This window comes from Drosophila sechellia, chromosome 2R, assembly GCF_004382195.2.
Source record: "Drosophila sechellia strain sech25 chromosome 2R, ASM438219v1, whole genome shotgun sequence".
In the NCBI taxonomy this organism is placed as follows: domain Eukaryota; kingdom Metazoa; phylum Arthropoda; class Insecta; order Diptera; family Drosophilidae; genus Drosophila; species Drosophila sechellia.
In genome coordinates this window covers 13,570,378-13,591,633 of record NC_045950.1, presented here as the reverse complement: position 1 = coordinate 13,591,633, position 21,256 = coordinate 13,570,378, and the positions used below count along the sequence as shown (strand labels likewise).

The window sequence follows — 21,256 nt, the reverse complement described above, 5'->3', positions numbered from 1 at the left end:
GCTGCCCGTGCTGCTCGGGCAAATACTTCAAACGAAAGGGAAAGGTACAATTTTACTGCTCGCGTTGTCGCCTAAATATATCCGAAAGATACAAGATACAACAGCAATTGAGTTGGTTCGAAAATAAATGAAAGATGCTTCGGCCAAGTTGAGCTGAAATGTGGAAAGGGGGGAAACCAGCACACAATATTACACAATGTCAAGTGTGCGATAATGATGATGATGATGATGAAAAATAATATATGATTCAATTATTATACGCCCTTAACAACATCAATTGCTTATCAAGTAAATAATGTACATATCAGAGAACTGCAGCCCGCCTCTGGCACTCTACGTCCACCCGATAAGCACTCGGAACTCTAGGTACCCGTGTGTTTTTTGACACCCTACTTGCGGCAACACAAAATACTCGAGTGTTTTACCAACGTGGTGTTATTCTTACGAGTAAAAAAACGCACAGTCAACGATCGGCCGCAGGTCATTTTTGTACGCCTAAAATTTGTATGGGTGGAAGCGCGACGGGTATAAGAAATGAAGGGTAAAAGGGAATACCCAAGAAAATGCTCATGTCTTTGCTCTTTGATGTACTCAATGGGTGCCAACCGTTTCGAATCATTGCCTTATTAATTTTTCACGCGTCGCTAGCTGAATACTCTAATGACAAATATTCTTATATAAAGTCATTTTTGAAATGAATTTTGTGACATTATGTACTATTATTTTTACTATAATCTATATTTAAATAATAATAACGTTAATAATATATAAAATATATAATAATATATAATATAATATATATAATTATATAATATATAATAATATATAATATAATATACATATATATATATAATATAATAATTAAATTACATATATATATATATATTAATAATATATAATATAATATATATAATTATAATAATATATAATAATAAGATGAAGGGCATATTTTACAAAGTATTCGACAAAGTCTAGAGCCACGCCGAAAGAATAGTGTGTAAACGTATGGAGTGTAAAACGTATGGAGTTACGCATCTTGTCTGTGACTCGACTATCTACGAGACCACCCGAGTATTTTTGGAAACACCCATGTGTTTAACGGTAATGTGACCGAGTGTACCCGCGATGTGCGTGGCGGGTAGCACCCGCACACAAAATTGTAGGGTGTGAGTCGAGTGGCAAAAATTGCCACCCTTGCAGTTCTCTACATATCTGATATCCAATCATCAGACATATCACAAGTTCACAGACGTCGAAATTCCGGCGAAATTCCGTTAACAACAATTCACTGAGATTGTGTCAAATTCGCAGCCCCAAATAAATCAAATAATGCCCAATTTCCTTGACCATAAATAAACATTTATTACTATCAATGAGATTGCTTCATTATTTTTTTTCTTGGGACTGGGGATTCTTCATTTATGGTGTCATCTTATAATAAAATAAATACCTTTTTTTTAAATTATGGTCATGATTACAAAATGCGCAGACATAAACCATAAAGCGAATTATGTTCATTCCAAATTTTGACAGCATTATCGATTAGCATTTGCGACCACTCACCTTTACTCAGTTAACAATCGGCAATAAAGCCGATAAGAATTGGTTCTCCATGCCAACGGGGAGGTAAACTTGATTTTATTCACACTAACTCATACCGCGTACCAAATTTCCATTCCCATGACAACGAAATTCGGAAATTTCTCGCAGTGCTTTTAGGTGTGCACTTATCATTGCAGTGGCAGGTCAAACTAACTCGCAGGGGAAGTGCCGATCGAAGAGATGAATGTGAAGCGTGCCAGCTGCAAATGCTTATCACTGTCGGGCATAACGCACTGGGGAATCCCCTGCAAACACACACATTGAACGATATGTGCATGTACTAATAATATTCCTGATAAACGTATGCAAATACTAAAATATTTATTTGTGATAAATATAGTATTTAAGAAGCATCGTCTTAGCAGTAAGTGATTAAAGTTCACAAACAAAATTTTAGGTAGCTCATTGATTGAATACAATGCTTAACGGATACGTGGAAAAAAATAGCTCAGCTGTCTAACCTGAATAACTTATTCTTTAAATGCGTCAGCAGTGCACGTTTTGCCAAGAAAAGCAATTTAAGCAATTACATATATCGGTCGTTGTTCGCTAAAAACAGATCGAAACTTATTGGAAATCAACTGAATTTAAAATCCAGCAATTAAGAAGCAATTAAGCTTGAGAACTTTTATACATTTATACATATTTTTGAAAATATATACGCTCAGAACTTTATTACCAAAGCTTGAGAGGTATAAATAATTTATTAATTTATGCTATAAAATGTATAAATGTAATGTATAAAAAAGACAAAACCTGTGAAAGGTTAGTTAGATTTAAATGCTTTCATTTTGCACACAAATGCCTCCAATAAAAAAAGGACATAGGAAGGTAACTTGGGAATCGGCTATGCCGCACCGAAGGGAAACGGACACGGGACAACAACAACTGGCAGGGCGGAAAGGACGAGCAGGGCGCGGCTGCGATCCCGGGGGGATGGGGTGCAGGACGGATGCACGGAGGAAGGGAGGATATTCGGAGCGCGGCTGCTGCAGCGGCAGAGAAAGATAGAGAAAGAGAGAGAGAGAGAGAGATAGGGAGAGGCAGCGCCAGCTGAGGGTTGCAATATCCTGCTGCTGCCGTTCAGCCTGTGGCCTGTAGCCAGTATCCTGTTGCCCTCCCGCTTCAGCTGCCGCAACTCAAACAGCTGCAACAATTTTATTTTTTTTGGTTGCCGATGGATTGTTGTTTTTAATTTCCTTGGCGCGGCACATCCCCTAATGCCACTATCTCTGGTCCCTGCCGCATTTTGGGGTTGGAGTTGGCAGTTGCCAGTTGGTCGCCAGGGTGCAGTTGGTCGCAGCTCAGTCGTGGCGATCGCCAGGTGAACGAAGGTTGTGTCGCGCAGGAGCGAGTTCGAAAACCAAACAATTGCAGCTTAAATCTAGTAGATCATCCTCTAACCATGTCGGGCAAATTGATAATGAAACGCAAGCGAGCCAGCCAGGAGGAGCAGCAGCAACATCAGCAGCAGGCGCAGGAGCAACGTGTCCAGCCGCAGGAACAGCAACAGGAGCAGCAACCGAATGAAGCGGTTCCGGAGAAACGCCATCGTCCTCTAACTCCGCCAGCAGAAGAGCCAGGCCAGGATTGCCCCACCCCGCCAGATGCCACCAATCGAATCCTCCTGGAAGCGCTGCAAAAGATAATGGAGCTGCAGGCGGAACTGGATGCCTTTGAGCAGGATCTAGACGATCGCGATGGCTATGCGGCTGGAGGAGCTGAAGCGGAGGATGCCGAGGAAAGAGAAGAGGATGCCGAGGTGGCGGCCCAGTTTGCGCCACCGACGCCAGCCCAAAGGAGCCAGGCGGAGGCACTGGGTTTCGCAATGTGCGCTAGGGAAACACTGCTGTTCCTGCAGAGCGAGGGTATACCCACAGAGTCGCCACTCTACCAGACCCTACTCGGGAAATTGGTTGGGCAAAGCGATGGACTGCTGCACGCCTGAGAGCAAACCGGAGGGCAGGAACTCCTCCTCATTCTAGTCACTTGCTGCGATCTCATTGCAAGTAAAACGAGAGAGAGAAACCAAGGGTTGCGAACTTTCCGGGGGTGGAAATTATGCAACACAGGGATCTGGGTATTCCTAAGCTATTTACTCTAGTCAATTATTGTAAAGCAATATAAAACACATAAGCAACAACGAAATAAATTGTATTTGAAACTAAAACATGAAGGAAGAAGTTTTCATTAAGGTTGTGGGGCTCCATTCTAGCTGGGAATAAAAACACTACTACATTCGATTTTCGATACATTTTAAATATATTTATTTATTCATTTAGTTATTACTTGTGTTATTTAATTTTACATATAATAATTAATGAGAATAACTCAATCGCCATATATTATTTCTTTGAATTCATTTTGTAGGTATGTATATCATATAAGTGTATATATTCTTATTGTTGTTAGGGCGGGGTGTTTTTGTTGTTCGGTTATTTCATTAACTTGGTATCATAAATTATCTGGGGCTTGGGGAATCGCCCTAAAGTAGCATTTTTTATAATTTCATATTAGTTATCTGTATAATTTGTAACAACGATAATTATTTGTAATAAATGGTTGTAATTCCTTTGTATTATCTGTATTACTGATATTTCATTAAAACTAGATTTTAATTGTTTTCAACAATTTAACGTTTCACATGGTTGTATGTAAGTAAATGTTTCTTAAGGTTTTTGGACAAGATATCGTTTTTTTCATCTTCCTATTCGAATCCTCGAGTACATGTTTAATTCATTGCGTTAGCAACGTCAACTTTATTCGCTCGATACTTAAATTAGGTTACATACATATTAAAAATGATAATATCTATAAATTGGCATTTCAATTGGTAATTTCAGACCTGGAAGGGATCCGTCCACTGGCCTCCACTCCCTCCGAACCCCTTCCTACAAACATTTGGCACACTCTCTTGGTTCTACTTAAGCTCTACAGAGAATTCTCATTAATCTAAAAACTAACTAAAAGTGAGAAAACAGGAAACGAAATTTTGAGCTTGGCAACGGATCAAATTGTCGATTACGAGTTATGTTTAGTTTTGTTACTTTTGTTAGTTCAGTGTATAATTAATGGAGACAACTGGACAAAGCAGACGACTCATTGTTGAACAATTGTGGAAACGAAAAGTTGGGTAAACTACTTTGCTTTATCCAGCGTCATGGGTTGAATGGGTTAAGTACATTGAATTACATTGTTATTACGTTAATTTTGTATTGAGTTACATTGTTGGTTTAGTTAGAACTTTATATTCGTGTATAAGTAAATTGAGTATTTGTTATTCTTACGCTTACGCTTGCGTTTAAGTATTCTTTTTTACTCTTTTATTGTTGTCGTATCTGGTGTTTTAATAAAGTAATCATTTGCAGCACTATCCACTTATGGACATTGATTCACAATAAACTTGTATATATTTTGTAATTTGTTAGTTATTTGTAGATCTTTAGTATTCGATATATTAATTCTGAATGCTCGAGTATTAGATAATTTTTGTTAGGGTTAATCTGTTACCTTTCGTGTCAACATGGGGTTAGTCGATCTCTGTTAATTATGTAAATATTAGAATTTGTAAGTGTATATATATATATATATATATATATATTCTTTATCTGTATCGTTAGTTTTGTTAAATATATGCATATATAAATAAAATTATGGTTTAAGTGTGCCCTCTGTATTTATTATTATATTCTATTAAGTTAATTAATCTCATAGATTCTGTCTCTACCGACGGTCAGTCGGATCCTTCATTCCCTATACATAGCTTTGTCTTGCTGTATCAACTGGATTCGCTCTGTATCATCTGTACGCCAGACTATCCCAGCTCAACTTTGAGCTGAGCCGTGTGCTTAACTACTGATCACTCCCGACCGAATACAGCTCCCACTAATCATTCAGGCTCTTTAGTATCTTTAAGATGTTTTGTAAATAGAGATAAAAAACTGGACACAGTTTCGTCTGTGTTTTATAGCCAACGCGAAAGTAAGGTTTTCGATTTGTTGTTCCAGCCTCATCATCATTAAACGTTAATCCTTGCACGCAAAAATATATGTATAAATATATTTGTTATGTATATGTTTTGTATGTGGTATATATCGTAAAGTTCATTTTGTCCATTTTGTAAATACTCCTCCTACGCCTTCCTCTAATCTTATGAACTCAAGTGTACAAAGTTTCTGTGATGTTCATGTTGATGTGATTTTTCGATTTGCTTGTTCTGCTTGTAGTTCTTGTAATCTGTTGGGTTCAGAAAAACTGCACGGGCAAGAACGGAAATGTGCCAATATGTAGCGAAGGATTAGCAGGTCTGTAAGAGAATGTTAATTTGGATTTAGAGAGATGTTCTTGTCTTTGGTTTGCGGTGTATAATCGAATGAGTTTTATGCGTTTCCGGATCAATGCAAATCAATACGGGAACTTTGACGGATAAGCGGAGAGGTATATGTATGTAAGAAGCAAGCAAGCGGATTCACATAAAGCCCGTGTATTCATTTGCATTGTCCAAAGACATCGATTTAGTGTGGGTTGTGTGCAAGGACGAAGGAGTTCTCTTCTGCGTTCGTTAATATCGCATTTTAATACCTTACTAAGAGCATATTGGGCACTGAAGCGGTTGTGGTGGTGTTGTTGCTGTGGTTTTTACTGCCTAATGTGTGATTGTTGATATTGTTGCTGTTGGCACTCTTTTGGCCATCCATTGGACCAAGTCGATAGGAGGATATAAATGAAACGTCGTTGGAGTTTTTCTCACCGACTGGGGTAAAGTTGCTATTGCAATTATTGTGGCTACTGGTGTTATTCATATTGCTGGCCCGGGTGCTATTGCTGCTGTTGTTGTTGTGGCCTGATAGCTGCGGTGGGAGATTTGGTTGCGACTGTTGAATTTGTTGCTGATTTACCTGAAAGATAGTTGGGATTATTTTTATGGATCAGCCTGTTTATCAGTTGGGTACACTCACCTTGGAACTGCCGTTGGAATTGTAGTAGTAGTTGGGATTTATGTTCTTGCCGTTTTGGCACTCACTTGCTCCGTGATTTGGCAAAAAGTTGTTGCTGCTATTGGGTTGGGATTTCATGGTCAAATTTTGGGTGGTTGCCGCCGGGTTTGTACCTCGACCTCCGCTGGCACTACTAGGGTCCAGCAAATTTCACCTGTTAACATGGCTGCGATTGTGATTGGAACTGAGACCAGAGCCGCCGATGGCATTTGATTGAGAAGCGCCGCCAGTGCCCAGACCTACACCTCCGCCGCCGCCAGCTGGAAAGATGACTCGAAATGTAACACACTCTCTATAGATGTAACCACTTCGTAACTCACCAGAATAGCCGGGCGAATGCTGATAATATTCTCGTCTTCCATAATCCGGCTCGTAGTCGGAGCTTTCGTAGTGTCCACCCCGACCACCGCCACCGCTGATGCCGCCCACTCCGCCCAGAATGTTAGCTGGCGGTCCGTGGGGTCCATGGCCATGAGTGCCATAGGAGTAGCTATCGTACGACTGGTGGGGATCATAACCAAGGCCGTCATCATAGCCACGACTGTAAAATATAGTTATTAAGTAAGAATCCTTGAATAAATCTATATTTAAGAAACATACCCATAGGTTTCGTCCATGGCCGTCCTGGCTTTTTCCAATATGGACATGACTTTCTGCTTCGGAGCCAGCACATTTTTACTAAAAGATGACGGCTGTGAGCTTCTAAAAAGGGTTAACAAAAGATACAAGTTAGGTACGTTTTTGACGCTATTTCTAGAAAAATATAATTCACCTATAGCTGTGATGCGGCGTGTTCTTGACCCCTCCAATCGGATTAATTGAGCCGCCACCCATAACATTGTTTCCTCCCTGCATGTAAGACGACTTCTTATAGCCACTCTTGGCATTGTCGTTGTCATTGAGGCTAGTGCTGTCCATCAGCTCGCGCAGCTGCTCCTGCCGGATAATGTCGTTACTATCTGGGATCAAATACTTTCTCAGCTCGGCCATGGCGTAGGCGATTCGGGCGTAGGCTTCTGCGGGCGGCGCTATTGTCGATATCTCCACGTGCAGATCGCTGTTGAGGTGAGCGTACTTGGGATCCTTGGAGCTGCGCAATTCCTCTTCTTTGACTCGATCGCGCATAGAGTTGCGGCCCAGGACGGTCATCTTGCAAAGGGTTTCCTCCTGAAGGCGGCGAAGGGAGTTGCCCTTGGGCCCCAGCAGTTTGCCAACGAAGTTGAACTGAATAATAAAAGTTTAGCGGTCATGAAATGAGCCAGTCATAAAACTTGTACTCAATTTGAATTATTACTAGACAAGCTAATCAGTGTGAAATTTACCTTGGGATGTTCTCTAATGGGAACTAAAACACGTTGCGAGATCCGCAGCGGCTTCTCCCTATAGATATCGGCATATTTTTGCTCTCTGGAAGGGATCCTTCCTGTGGTCTGGACCTTTTCAATCTCTAAAACAAGACAAGAGTAATTAGATGCTGCTTAGAAATTATTAGACTGACTTTGCTTACCGCCTTCCAGCAGTTTCTCGGCAATGGGAAACTTCCTGTCCATGCGATTTCGTTCCGCCATACAATCGCGTATGTACTCGTTGGCCTTCTCGTTTATCTGGACATTGCCGCCGGGATCTACACCATGATGACCGTGATCGTGGGCGGAAGCGTCGCCATTGTGGGCGCCACCTGGTGCTCCAATAGATCCACCAGGCTTGCGAACCTTGCCGCCAAAATCGTTGTCATCGTCGTTGAAAGCGGAAAAGTCACCGTTGCCGTCGTACTTCTCGGTCATGATTGTTTCGCCCGTTTCCCCGGAGCTGCGGTCTATAGGAAACTAATGATATAATGTATGACTTCTAAACACATATAATAAAATTATCAATTTGTAATAAGATTATCCTTTGAGGACATAAAGCTTTTTAGGATTCTGTAACAAAAAGGATTTGCCAGGATCTTACAGAAACTGTTCTTCTATACCTAAATATCAATAATTTTTTAAACTATCAGAGTTTCAGTGGATGAGTTTTCAAGGATGATCAATATCAAATTTTATTATTATTGGCGAAAATGTAATTATTTATCGTAATCAATTAGGCGGCTAACCGCTAACAACGCTTTTACCAACACACTCTCGCATCACAAACACACACGTACAGTCCCACGCACACACACACATACACACAGGGCAAAAACAACCACCGTGCAAAATTGAGCGAATGGGAAAATCAAATTGTTGCCGTAGTTTCGCACACAAAAGCTTTGGGTAAGCAGAACCGGTAAAAAGGATATTATCCTTTCAGATTCAGGATTAAGAAAAATAGCGTCTGATTTTGGGCAGTTTTCCACTGCAACTGCTGGGTGTCCAACTGGTGCCCTCCCCACACGTCCCGCGACCCATGCTGCACTTTCACTTTTCAGTGGGACGCAGTTTTTCACCTATTTTTTTTATGTATTTGCAAATTGCATCGAGCGCTTTCTGTTGCTTCCGATGCTTTTCTGCAACTGGATTTTCCAGAGCTTGCCCAACACACAAACACTTTTCAAATTTGCCGTTAGTTTTAAAAGTTAATTACCACTGTTAAATGGCCCTTTCGATTATTGCTCTTAATTTAAAAGGTTGCGAAAAAACTGCAATTGAATTCGCGAAAAAAACAATTGTGCAAGTGTGACCGCGGATCGAGAGCTCGAAAAAGCGCAGTTCGCAAAAATGCCATTGTCTTCGGCGGTTAGTACAGTAAGCACTGGATAATCAGAACTTATTTGAGCTAAGAACGGGTAATTGTTTTAAATGATGCTAATTTTCTATATTGTTTACATTTTATTAATTATTAAATACTTTTCTATTTACCTTAAAAAAAGAAATTTACAAAAACTTAACATCAATGATTGCAATGAAATTAAAACTAACGAATGGAAATAAAACAGTTTCATTTTTATTTTTCTTTCTAAGCATTCCGTAATGTGCATCACTACAAAAAAAAATGATATGTAATATTTTCTTGAATATGACTTTCTATATTAACTAAAAATGCATTTGAAATCAAAAACCCAATAAGAACAAATCCAATAAGAATATACCTGATAAGAGACCGGCCTATCGATGAGTGCAGCATATCGATATCACCTCGATATACTTTGGTCTAATTCAGTATATTTGCCTAAGCCACCGCTCCTAGGAGAGGAAAACAAGCGAACACAAAGGATCTATAAAAGTGGCATCTATATTAGATGTTCTAGCCTTGTGCCAATTCCCGAAATGTCCGCCGTGAGCCCCAACTCCTGTGTGGAGACACCCAAGGCGCCGGAATGGCTATCGAAGCTAGAGAGTCGTCGGGAGCAACTGAAGCGCTCCAAGCTGGGTCACGAAGCCGGAGCTGGAGCCCCCTGTGCCGAGTGCAAGGATAAATGTCCGGGGCTGGATTTGCACTTCTGGCGCAAGGTTTGCCGCAACTGCAAGTGCCCCAAGATTCAGCATGTGTGTCCGGACGACGATGACGCCACTGGCTGGGCGCAGTTCGAGATTCTGGGCCAGATTAGGGCCAAACCGGCGTGTAAGTAATTGAGAAACATATGTATAACATATAAAGGTGACAGAGGAAAACCAAATACATACTGTTGCAGATATCAAAATCAAAGCCCTGGCCAGTCAGCCCGTCCAGCTGGAATGGGTGCCGCCAAATGCTGCTCCGGATGTGGTCACAGATTATATGGAGAAGCTGGGCACCGCCCAAATACCTGTGGCTGGAAGCGATGCCGCCCTGAAGCGGAAAATGCAACTCGAGCTGCAAGTACCGCCACACGACCTGGATGCCGCACTGTGCGATGGATTGACGGAAACGGAGGCCATCCAGCTGCAGCAATACGTTCAGAAATTGAGAGAGCAATGCGTCGGGCAGGGCGTTGTTGTGCGCCTTGGAGATCGTCTTAATCACGCCCAAGTGGAGCACGTAGCTCCCGCTATGATGCCTTCACAGGAGGCCCAAAAGTCCTGGCAATCTTTGGGGCTCATGCCCGTTGCGGATGACACTTTGAACGAACTGCTTGCTAATCCCAAGGTGGCCCAGGCCTTGGCAAGTCCAGCGAGTGCCCATCCCAAACTACTGGTTGCATTTTCAGAGCCTCTATGCGAATCGACAGCCCAGTTCGAGGAAAACGGAGCTTTGCGAGCCCAGACTAGAGAAAAGCTGTTGGGGATTAGCAAGCCGGCTCTGCTTAGCCTTGTGACTCATGGTGTTGTCTATGACAAGGTTCTGGGAATATTACAGGTAATTAACTTAGGAAAATCGTTGGCAAGACCAACACAAATTTGTAATATAATTGTTTACTGCAGGATAAGAAGCTTAACATCTCGCGGGATCCAAAGCTTGGTCCCATTGCTGAATTTCGCAAGGAGTATGTGAACAATCCGCAATTCAGAGCCGAGATCAACACCATTTGTCCTCAGCCGCCCATGACACCTATAAAATCATCCCCTGGTACACCATTCAATTCTCCATTGCCGTTGAAAAACCCAGTGCAGATCAGAATGGGAGCCCAGATGCGCCAGGATACGCCTATGCGAAGGGTCAAGTTTGGTGGGGTCTCCACCATAGTTTATGACTGCGGACTGCCTGCCAATACGGACTACGATCGTGATCCTGTCTTTGCGCAAATTATTCAAGCGGTGCCGCTTAAACATGCATTCCAGGAAGCGCGTGCTGGACGTGCTCCCTCCTCGGTGGTTATCTCCAACATCCCAGCTCCAGTTGCCAGTCTTGCGGAGCTAAGAGGACTCAACCCAGCTACCAGGGCTCAACTTCAATCCGTGGGACTTGACAAGAACATGCTGCAGTCCGCTGTTTCCAACGCTCCATATTATGACCGCCTGTTCCGCTCGCTTCAGGACAAGGGCATCTCGCATGACCAATGCCAGTTGCTGCAGCCAATGAAACAAGTGCACGACTGGCTGCTCGATGACGATCAGTTGCTGGACGAGATCGACAAGGTCTTTGCCGACATGGCTAATGGCTGCAAGGATATTTCCTACCCGAAACCCAGTCTTGGCGAGCTGCCCACATCGCAGAGCAGTGATTCTGGCTTCCACTCAAAGCCACCGACACCGGGTTACGGCAGCGAGGATCTTACCGCTGGACAGGGCAGATTCGCCAGCATTCCGGGCATTGAGGACTTGAACATGTATCCAAGTTGCGCCGGTATGCCGGAGCAGTTCCAGCAGCTACGGCTTCAAGGGGATGAGGTTTCTGGCAAGGGTTAGTGCTCCCCCTCTTACTACTTGAATAATGTAAATAATCCTTCCACATATTGCAGACTCCTATCGCACTATTTTGTGCGCCGACTGCAGCCAACCGATCGCCATGGGCGAAGTAGCCGTTAAAGCCGATCGTGCAGGAAAGGAGATAGCCTGGCATCCTGGCTGCTTCAAGTGCATCACGTGCCGGGAACTCTTGGCCGACCTGGTCTACTTCTTCCATCAAGGACAAGTTTTTTGCGGTCGCGATTTGGCCATCAGGCTGAAGATCCCGCGCTGCCGTGCCTGCGATGAGCTGATCTTTACCAAGGAGTACACAGCCGCGGAGGAAGCAACGTTCCACATCAAGCACTTCTGCTGCTATCAGTGCGATGAGCCGCTGGCCGGTCAGCAGTATATAGCGGATGAGAAGTCCAACATGCCCCTGTGCCTGCTGTGCTATGACCGCCTATTTGCCGTCCGCTGCCAGCGCTGCAAAGTTGCGATTGGACCCGCAGATCAGGGCGTCGCTTGGGGCGATGTCCACTGGCATGCCAGTTGCTTTGTTTGCGCCGGAGCGCAGTGCTCCAAGCCGCTAATAGGAGGACGTTTTTGCGTCAAGGAGAACATGCCCTTTTGCAGTCCCAGCTGCGTGCGCAGCTTGATTAATTAAGGCAGCCAAGGAACCACAACAGTATTCGCACACATATATATATATATGTATACACAAAGAATCAAAGACACAATCATCTGATTTTTGACGGTGCACTATATACAATATTTAATAACTAGCTAGTGATCAATAGATGCCACAGACTCAAAGTGCCTAGAATAGACTGGAATTTGAAAAAAAGCTCAGTTTAAATGTGAAACGCCAATCAAATTATTACTATTCACATTATTCCATTAGTCGCAACTAATTTTATAAAATATATTCCGTGTCTGAAGATTTTGAAGACTCGATTTGCCAAACTTCAAAAGACAAATACGAATTTTAATTGTACAACCGACTGATTTGATTGGCTTTTTAAGAGAAAACGATGCCTAAACATTTACAATTCCAACCGCTTTTGCAGTGTAATAGACCAAGTAGAGTATATACAAATATTTTATATATAATATACACAGATCTATTTACTTATTGAAAAGTATTATGTATACAGGAAACGCACAATTTTTTAAATAAACATTTTACTCGAAACAAAATGTTAATTGAATTCATTCTGGGAGAATTAATTGACCAGACCCACCCACCAATAAAATAAAAAGAGGGCTTGCATTTCGATTTTTTACGTATCTGCTGGTAGTTTTTATTGGTAATTGCATTTTGTTGTTGTTTTATTAATTAATCATAATAATTCCATTTTTGTTGATTTTTCTTGTTCTTGCTCGTATATGTATATGCATGTATAAAGTTGCCGATTTCTCGGATCGAGCCATTATGCAGAAGCGAAAACAAGGGGGAAAATCACATTCACATAACTGCCAAATTTGCATTGAGAGAGGTTGTTCAGTTAAGTGGCATTTAGTTCAAGTATACTTTCATAGTGGCTCCAAGTATTCTACAGATTAGTGGCTTGCAGTTGCTTCAGTTCAATTGTATTGCTAAGTATTGGGTGCGCGTACGTACATAATATAAACCATAGTATGGCGTACTAAGAATTTGTCTGGTTCAGAGTCGCGATCCCCCAATGGAGCTCCCAGTAAGCTGCCATGGGTGGTGGTAGTCAAGGAAGTTTGCTTCGCTAGGAGACTTGTTCGTGGGCGGCTCTGAGCTCCGTTGCCTCGGGGAGGAGACTCAATTTGGGGGACTGGAGGGTTGGGGGGCTTTTGAAGGAGTGTTGAGTTTCAGCATGCTTTCATCGAACTCTAGTTCTCTTTGCTCTGGTTAGTTGTTTTGATCTTACATTAACACTAAGTTGCATTTGCTTTTCGATTTGTTATTAGTTCTCTCTCGTTTAATATGTATTAATTACATTGATAATTAGTTTAATTGTAAGTTGTTCTTCGTGAACAATTTTACATGATAGGATTCTTGTTCTGAGTGTTCATGCGTGTGTGTCTCTGTGAAGATTTACGTGTGTGGTGAGTTCTCCGTAATTGGCTACAACAAAAACTATGCCTTAAAATAATACTTTAGTTACAATTTATTTTGTTTGCTTCCTCTGCTCGCTTGACATTTCAATTTTGTTCCTCTACCCGCTGGCACAACTAAAAACAATCAACAAAAGGGGTGTTAAGTTCCAATAAACTTGTTTGTAACTAATATATTTGTTATATTCTTAATAGTGGGGGACGTGGGGGTAAAAAGGAAAACGACAACTTAAACTAAGGCTTACGAATAACGAGGATTTCGTGGGAGAGGGGTTGTTTTTTAGGGGCAATTTGGATGAATAGGGGCGGGATTAAAAACACTAATTACAAAGCGATATGGCAACACTTAACGAGTGTTCTGCCCACAATCTGCTGCTTTCTGCTCTTCATAATTGTTTAGATAACTAAAAAACTGTATAACTTATAACGTATAAAGTCGGTGCGTCCGTCTGTCCGTCCGGCCAATCGTCTGTCTTTCTCGCTTTCAGTCCGTCGGTCTCTAAGCAGTCCCGTCAGCTCCTTTGCACACATCTTAAAGCTATACACAAAAAGTTAAGTTAAATTGTATATAAAGATTTTTTTCCTTCGCTCTCCGGCCTCTGACAGACGCAGAGGAGCGCCCACTCCTCGGATCAGGTTCTGGAACACGAGCATTGTCCACCTGCACGACCGCCATAGCGGTCAAGTGCCCTGAGCCCTGTCCACATCCTGGTTGCTCTGGACGCCGGTGTCAACAATTCGTGTAGACGCCCTGTGTGTAGTAGAGCTCCGTGATTCGTTCCGGTAGCGTGCTGTACAGGTTGGTGATCAGGTCGAGTGGCAGGCGGGACCACGCCTCCTTGATGCGGAATATCAAGTCGTCCTTGCGCGAGAACTTTCGTCCGCCTTCGAATACCTCGCGAATGAGCCAGCCCCACACGTTCTCCATAATGTTCAAATCATGGGCAATGGTGGGCCATTTCTGGGTCTTGAGGCCTTCGGCATTGAGAAGATCCTGGGCGGTGGGCAGGGCGTGCGACATCCAATTGTGATCCTGCAGCACAAACTCCGAATTGCCGCCCAATTTGGTTACAATATTGGGCCGCTCGCGCATGATGGCCTCGATGCAGGATTCTGGTCGCTGTTTGGCGGATGACACCTCCAGAAGCACGGCTCCTCCCACGCAGACCATCAGGTAAATGTACACAGAGTTTCCTCGCGGCCGCTGCGACAGCGTTCGCTCGTAGTTGCGCAAATCGTGGAAATAGTATGAGAAGCCATCTGGTCCGTCCAGATTGAACCTACGCTCGTCGTGGAACACCACCCGTCGCCAGTGCTCTTCGCTCCACACGATGTACGTGTTGGCAAAATTAAGGCGCTCCGTTTGATTGTACTGCGACAGTATTGGTTCCGTCTTAAGCTTTTTGGCGCAGTTCGCTGAACTGCTGGCGCTGGAGGAGGAGCTGCTGGACGAGGAGCTCGACGACGCGGATGAGGACGAAGAGGACGACGAGGCGGAGGAGCTCGGAGCTGTGGAGGCGGCCGATGCCCGTAGTAGAGCATTGGCCGCGGCTGCAATATTGCTGCTGCTGGGTGTCCCAACGGCCGCCACCCTCGACACAATGGTGGGTGATACGCTGGAACCATTCGATTGCTGGGTGGGCGCATGGCTGGAGGCAGTGCCGCCCGTACTGGAACTGGCCGCCGAGAAGTTCGAGTTCTGATTGAGGGCGTGAACGGGCAGGTGCGACTGCGGCTGGCTTTTCAGAGGCTGTGGTTGCGGTGGCGGTGCCTGCTGTGGCTGCTGCTGGTAGTATGGATGATGATGATAGCTGATGTGTTGCTGGTGCTGGTGGATCGTGGGCTGCTTGAGCTGCAGCTGTTTCAGCTGCGTCTGTGACTGGGCCAATAACTGTTGTTGATGCTGCTGGTGGTGTTGCTGCTGTTGCTGATGCTGCTGCTGATGTTGCTGCTGTGGGATGGGCATCTGCTGGATACCGGGATGCTTCAGGTAGTAGTGCAGCGCCATCAGGTTATTGGCACTGTTGGCTGTGCTGGTGGGAACGGGCACGGATACGGGCAACACGCCCGGATTCATCGAGCCACCGACTCCGCCGCTCTGGAGCAGCTGTACTGTGGTGCCAGCTGGTGGACCATGGACCGCTGCTGCTGCCGCCGCCGCTGCTCCAATTGCACCAGCACTGGCGGCCAGCTGGGCAGCCGACTTTGGGTCATAGATGAACTTGTTGAAGTTCTGCAGGTCCTCCGGACTGAGCACTAACGTTTTCATTTGGATCTGGCGTAGATTGGGTGTGTTCAAGGTATAAGTCTGGTTTCCGTTTTAGCTGCTGCCGCTGGCTCAGCTGCTCATGGGCCTGGGTTGGAAACCCTTCAAGCTGGTCTGGCCTAAATGCAAGTCCGGGTCTGCGGGTATCTGAATTTCTGTTTTTTTTCAACTTTTTCGGGGGCTACGTACAAACGATCACGCTCACGCACTTTCGGCTGTCTCGATTTCCAAATTCGTTGCGCGTTCGACTTGGTAACCTGTTCCTCTCTTATTCTCCGTTTCTCTGTGCTGCGCTGTGCTGAGCTGCTCCCTTCTCTCTCTCTCTGGCTTATCAAAGGGCTGACCGATCGACTCGGCTCGGCTCTCCGACTTCTTCTGATTGCAAAACTCTCGGCGGTCGTAAAAAGATGTCGGTTTACTTTCCCACCGTCGGGCACGTACAGTATGAATGTGTGTGTGTGTGTATGTTGCTGGGCAGGAGTGTGTGTTTGTGTGTGCGAGCGATGCGAGTGGAGCACTTCCAGTATGTTATCCTCTTTTGTTGAAGTGGTTTTTCTTGTCGCTGGTGGTGCTCTGGTGCAGTTGCTCCGCTGGCGTGCAAATGTTTCCTTGTTTCTTTATTCTTTCGCTGCTTTGGCTCTTAGGTATTCCGCAGTCGTCGACGTCGATTTACCTGGAATAAAATAAAAAGCAGGTATGTGAAAAAGAGTCTTGTTTCACACTTCGCATTGTATGCATGTAAGTATGTACATATGTGGCTGTGTTTGTACCAGTTGTATATATCTTTCAAGCAATATGTACAATGCACTCGCTCATGTATTCAATATTTTCTTCGCCTGGTGAAATCAACAACCAGCACACACAGTATATTTTGGAACAGATGTTCGTTGAGCTCGGATTTCAGGTCCCTTTTTCTTTTATCCCTAACCGCCTTTAGTACCAAACTAAAGAAAGAAAAAATAACCGAAATGGGAGCACACACACATGTGCAGTTTTGTTTTTGGCATTTTTTGGAAATATGCTTCTGCTTCAGCTTCAGAATTTGCAATTTTCGGTCTTTGCCAGCAGGTCTTTTCCGGTACCTCTATACTACATTCTTTTGTGTGCTCCTTTTCGAGCGAAAACAAGTGGTTGAAGGGTCAAAAGTGCAGCGGCTGAAAAGGAGAAGCGAGATAAAGATGCCGAAAACAGAGAGCAGGTGTTGCAAATCCTGCAGAGAATTGTTTAGCGATTGGCAATCCAAAAATAGGTTTCCCCCTGGTATTGGTGTGTGTTATTTTGCTGTGTACCCTCGCAAAGAGTATACTAGTTCACAGAAAGCAATTTGGAATCCTTTCTTTCACCATACTCACGAAACGTTCAAGGGTCCTGAGTTATTTAAACATATTTAGAACATACTACTGTGTGTCAGGGTATTAAGAAATCGGTTTGACGCTATTTTTGTTTTGGTTTTGTTCGAACCAGCAGAGCGATAAGGCTGCGACTTCATCCCACAATAGATTATTAGCTTTACGGCAGAACTTGGGGTACGTGTATGTATTTGCCGTGTTATCATCTGACTCTGGCTATGACGATTCCTATGCCGACACGCGCACGCAGCACATGCCCCATTCATAATCCCCGCACACTCCCGGCACTGTCCAGAAATCCCACCATGTAACACACCTATATCTAATCGCGCATATAAATTTCACTCCCAGGTAATAGATTTTTCCCTACTCCGAGCAAACAGCGACTTTAATACGCATGTTTTCCACTGTTTCCCTTCGCCTGTAGTATGTAATGAAATTAAAACTAAATTCTGCTCGCCACGGGGATGAAAATCGAGTTTTCGATTCGCCTAAGGGAAGAAAGCTGCTGCCTGCATACACATACATAAATCTATATCTGTTGTGTCTGTGTGTGTGTGCGGGGTGGCTGTGTCAACCGAAGGACTACTGTGTACTTTTGTGTAGCTGCTGCAGCGAACTCGGTCGCTTTCCGATCGAAACTGCTGCAGCTGTGTGCCTCGAAACTGCTGACTGCTGACTAGCTGGGGCAAAAGTTTCTCCGGGGCCTGGTCAGCGGGTCGAAAGTTCAACGGGAGGAGACCTTCGAGGCGCTGCTGTCAGAACGAACAGCTTTTGCCAAGATGCAGGGGGATGGCTCACCAATAAGCAGCCAATATGGCAGGAATCCGCCCATGAAATGGTTGCTTAACCCAGCCTTTAGAGTCGATCCTATAGTAGTGCATTGTCACACCCAAAACGCGAATTCTTCAGTAAGAAACAGCTGATGAGGAAAATGGGCAGCTGATTTCAAGAACCGGCCTGCAGTGGAGTAAGTTTATCTGCATAGGAAGCAGTGAAAACGTGCCAGTGTTCAGTTCATAGACGAGAATTACAATCGAGACCGTCAATAAATAAGCTCGACGATTTTTCCACCTATCAACATTATTTTAATCTTTACAAAGTATATTACAACGTATTGATAAAACCGTATGTGTGCGTCAAACGTAGCGGCCAATTGAAATTTAAGACCAAACCAATCAGATTGTTTGATCAACTGTTTTGCCAAGTTTTTTCTAATTATCATTATGTGGATAAGACTTTCTACGATTTGCGTACAACAGCTGCTGGCTTTGATCGTTCGCACAGCATTTTCCACTCATTTTCCAAGCTGATTGCGCACTCGGCATTCTTTTGCGCAATTAGAGGGAAGTTGTGAGTTTAAAAGCTGGAGAGATAGATAATAAGCGCCGGGCACTGATTGATAGTTCTGTGCTGGTGCTGCTGCTGCTCTGCGAATTCCCAACGCACATGATAAGATACGGCACATTGTACACACAACAACGAATGGTTCGAGAACCTTTGTTTGGGTTGTGTGAACTTTGGCCTTGCGTTCGGCCAAAAAATCCAAAGAAACAAAAAAAAAAAAAATGGAAATCAAAACGAAAAAAACTGGTTGTACTTGGAGGGGAAACTATAGATTCAAGCTCGAAACTATGCTGGTCGCCGCCAGTGTTTCAAAGCCCTTGGAATGCTGGCAGGCCTAAAAGTATCTGTTTTTATTTTGTGTACAATCTAATCATATGCCCTTGATAAGTCTCTGAACTCGGTCCGGGATCTTTTAAGTCGGCTGACTAATCAAATTTTATGGAATTGAGTCATGTTCAGGCAACTGTTTATACACACGCAGAAAAAATCACATCGATATTTATGATTATATCAATTGAGCGGATATCACGAAACGTGGTAAAATACAAAATCAACAGTTGAAAATCTTCGAAACAATAAAAATTCTGTTCCTAACTTGGATTGAACCTGTTGGGAATTACAGGGCTGCCAAAGCGGAAAACATTGAAAAGCCTAGCCCTTTATATAGTTATGTACCTTGTTCTACAGGGTTTATATCGGAATTTTATGCACAATGACAGTATTAATGGAAAAAAGCACAGCAAAGTTCAACAACTTCTACCAATATAAGATTCTCAATAGCTTTGCTTCGACATTTTTTTTATAAAGAGCGTAGTATGCAATGAGAATGTATAGTACTCAAGCGAATATGGCTCTTAATCATAAAACTAATAGTAATAAGCGATATTTTTGTTCAGTGCACTGGTTCATGTTTGGGACGAAGTTTCGCTGTTAAGGTGATTCACTCGGTATATTTTCACTTGTTTTCATTGACACATTTGAGTCCTGTTCGACGAGGTCACTTTCGTGGGTGATCACTGTGTTTATGAACGCAAGTGCGGAGCCCTGCGTTGCGGGGGGCTATGACCGTCTCCCTTACACCCGTTTGATGACTGCAGTCGCCCGTTTCCCGTTACGTTGCATTCAAGGAGTCACGCACGCACACACACACACACACATAAACGCACGCGAAAAGAGAGCGAACAAGAGATGCATGTGGTAGAGGATGCAGATGATGCAGGGGAATAGACGAGCATATGGACATGTGTAAAATATCCAAAAATATAAAACGAACCCAGCGACCGACGACCGAAACGTCCGACGTAATAAAATCCCTTACGCGCTGCAGGCAGCGACGCTGGCAGCGCAGCCACATGCTTCTTTCTATATTGAGCCAGCCAGCCCTTATGTGTTCAACTCTCCGTTATGTACAACAACAACCAGTCCCATATATAAACACACGTACGTACATACAGACCCTGCTCTGTGTCCGCACGTCTGTTTGTTTGTACGGAACGTGCGTGCTTGTCTGTGTGCGCGTCGTGTTTTTGTGATGCCATCGTCGATATTGAACGTACATGTGTACATACATAAGTACGTATGTATGTACGGCCAGGCTATGTACCAACGTACGTTGAACGAGAATCGCGTTGGAAATGAAATGAAATTGCGAACAACGAAACGGTGCGATGACGATCCGATACGAAGTGCTTCATTTTATTTAGTTAATTCTTAGCACATATGTATAGACAGATATATATGCACCGACGACTATATACACTCGACTTTGCCCGTGTGTGTGTGTGTATCGTTTTCATTTTCACGGAACAAATATGGCTGCAGCACATTTTTTTTTAATTTTTTTTCACTTTTTTCACGTTCATATAGCTCGTTTTTTCACCCAAAGTAATGCTGACTGGCCGATTGAGGTTTCGTGGATTTGGATTCCGTTTGCGTTGGGTTTGCTGGCTGCCTTTTGGGTTTCGAAGTGCGTGATTACGCCATTTTCTTTACTCGTTCGCTTTTCGCTGCACGCCCATCTTTCGAATTACCTTTTTTCAATACGATTTGATCGATCGGTGGATCTCTCGCTGCACACGCGTACACTGGGTCGAAACGGTGGCTGATTGGGCTCTCCAATCAATTTATTGACTATTCCACGGGCGTTGAGGGGTTTTCTTTAAATGCAAGTACGCAAAACTCACGGGGTTTCACCAACACACGAATCCGTCTTGCTCGACTTTGCAGCAGTGTGACCGTGGCGAGCAAAGGAGCTGGCCAAACATCGATAGTCGGCGTCTTAGCTGTCGAAGTTATTTCATACATATTCGATAGCTTCTGTCCCTGCATATGGTTTGTACAGGATATAATTACCAAGTTATCAAATTACTTGAATAAAAATAT

General features: G+C 43.7%; 4 protein-coding genes across 4 annotated transcripts; 2 read left to right on the top strand and 2 right to left on the bottom strand.

The window, feature by feature from the left end:
- Window positions 1–1,598: 1,598 nt before the first annotated feature.
- On the top strand, window positions 1,599–3,772 carry LOC6609603 (probable serine/threonine-protein kinase fhkB). Its single transcript, XM_032717161.1, has one exon. The coding sequence runs from the start codon at window positions 3,008–3,010 to the stop codon at window positions 3,548–3,550; it is 543 nt and encodes a 180-aa protein (XP_032573052.1). The 5' UTR covers window positions 1,599–3,007; the 3' UTR covers window positions 3,551–3,772.
- A 554-nt stretch (window positions 3,773–4,326) lies between these two features.
- Window positions 4,327–9,266, bottom strand: LOC6609602 (probable serine/threonine-protein kinase clkA). The gene is given in 9 exon segments (XM_032717155.1): window positions 4,327–5,908; window positions 6,184–6,500; window positions 6,561–6,859; window positions 6,920–7,140; window positions 7,200–7,301; window positions 7,372–7,823; window positions 7,922–8,046; window positions 8,107–8,415; window positions 9,165–9,266. Coding segments are annotated over 8 exon segments (1,854 nt in total). The 5' UTR covers window positions 8,384–8,415; window positions 9,165–9,266; the 3' UTR covers window positions 4,327–5,847.
- Window positions 9,267–9,738: 472 nt separating this feature from the next.
- On the top strand, window positions 9,739–13,024 carry LOC6609601. The gene is made up of 4 exons (XM_002034242.2): window positions 9,739–10,142; window positions 10,213–10,856; window positions 10,922–11,840; window positions 11,899–13,024. The coding sequence occupies exons 1-4, from the start codon at window positions 9,848–9,850 to the stop codon at window positions 12,489–12,491; spliced, it is 2,451 nt and encodes an 816-aa protein (XP_002034278.1). The 5' UTR covers window positions 9,739–9,847; the 3' UTR covers window positions 12,492–13,024.
- A 723-nt stretch (window positions 13,025–13,747) lies between these two features.
- Window positions 13,748–21,110, bottom strand: LOC6609599 (dendritic arbor reduction protein 1). The gene is made up of 2 exons (XM_032714196.1): window positions 20,905–21,110; window positions 13,748–16,851 (listed from the first exon to the last, which is right to left on the bottom strand). The coding sequence occupies exon 2, from the start codon at window positions 16,179–16,181 to the stop codon at window positions 14,643–14,645; it is 1,539 nt and encodes a 512-aa protein (XP_032570087.1). The 5' UTR covers window positions 16,182–16,851; window positions 20,905–21,110; the 3' UTR covers window positions 13,748–14,642.
- Between the last annotated feature and the right edge of the window lie 146 nt (window positions 21,111–21,256).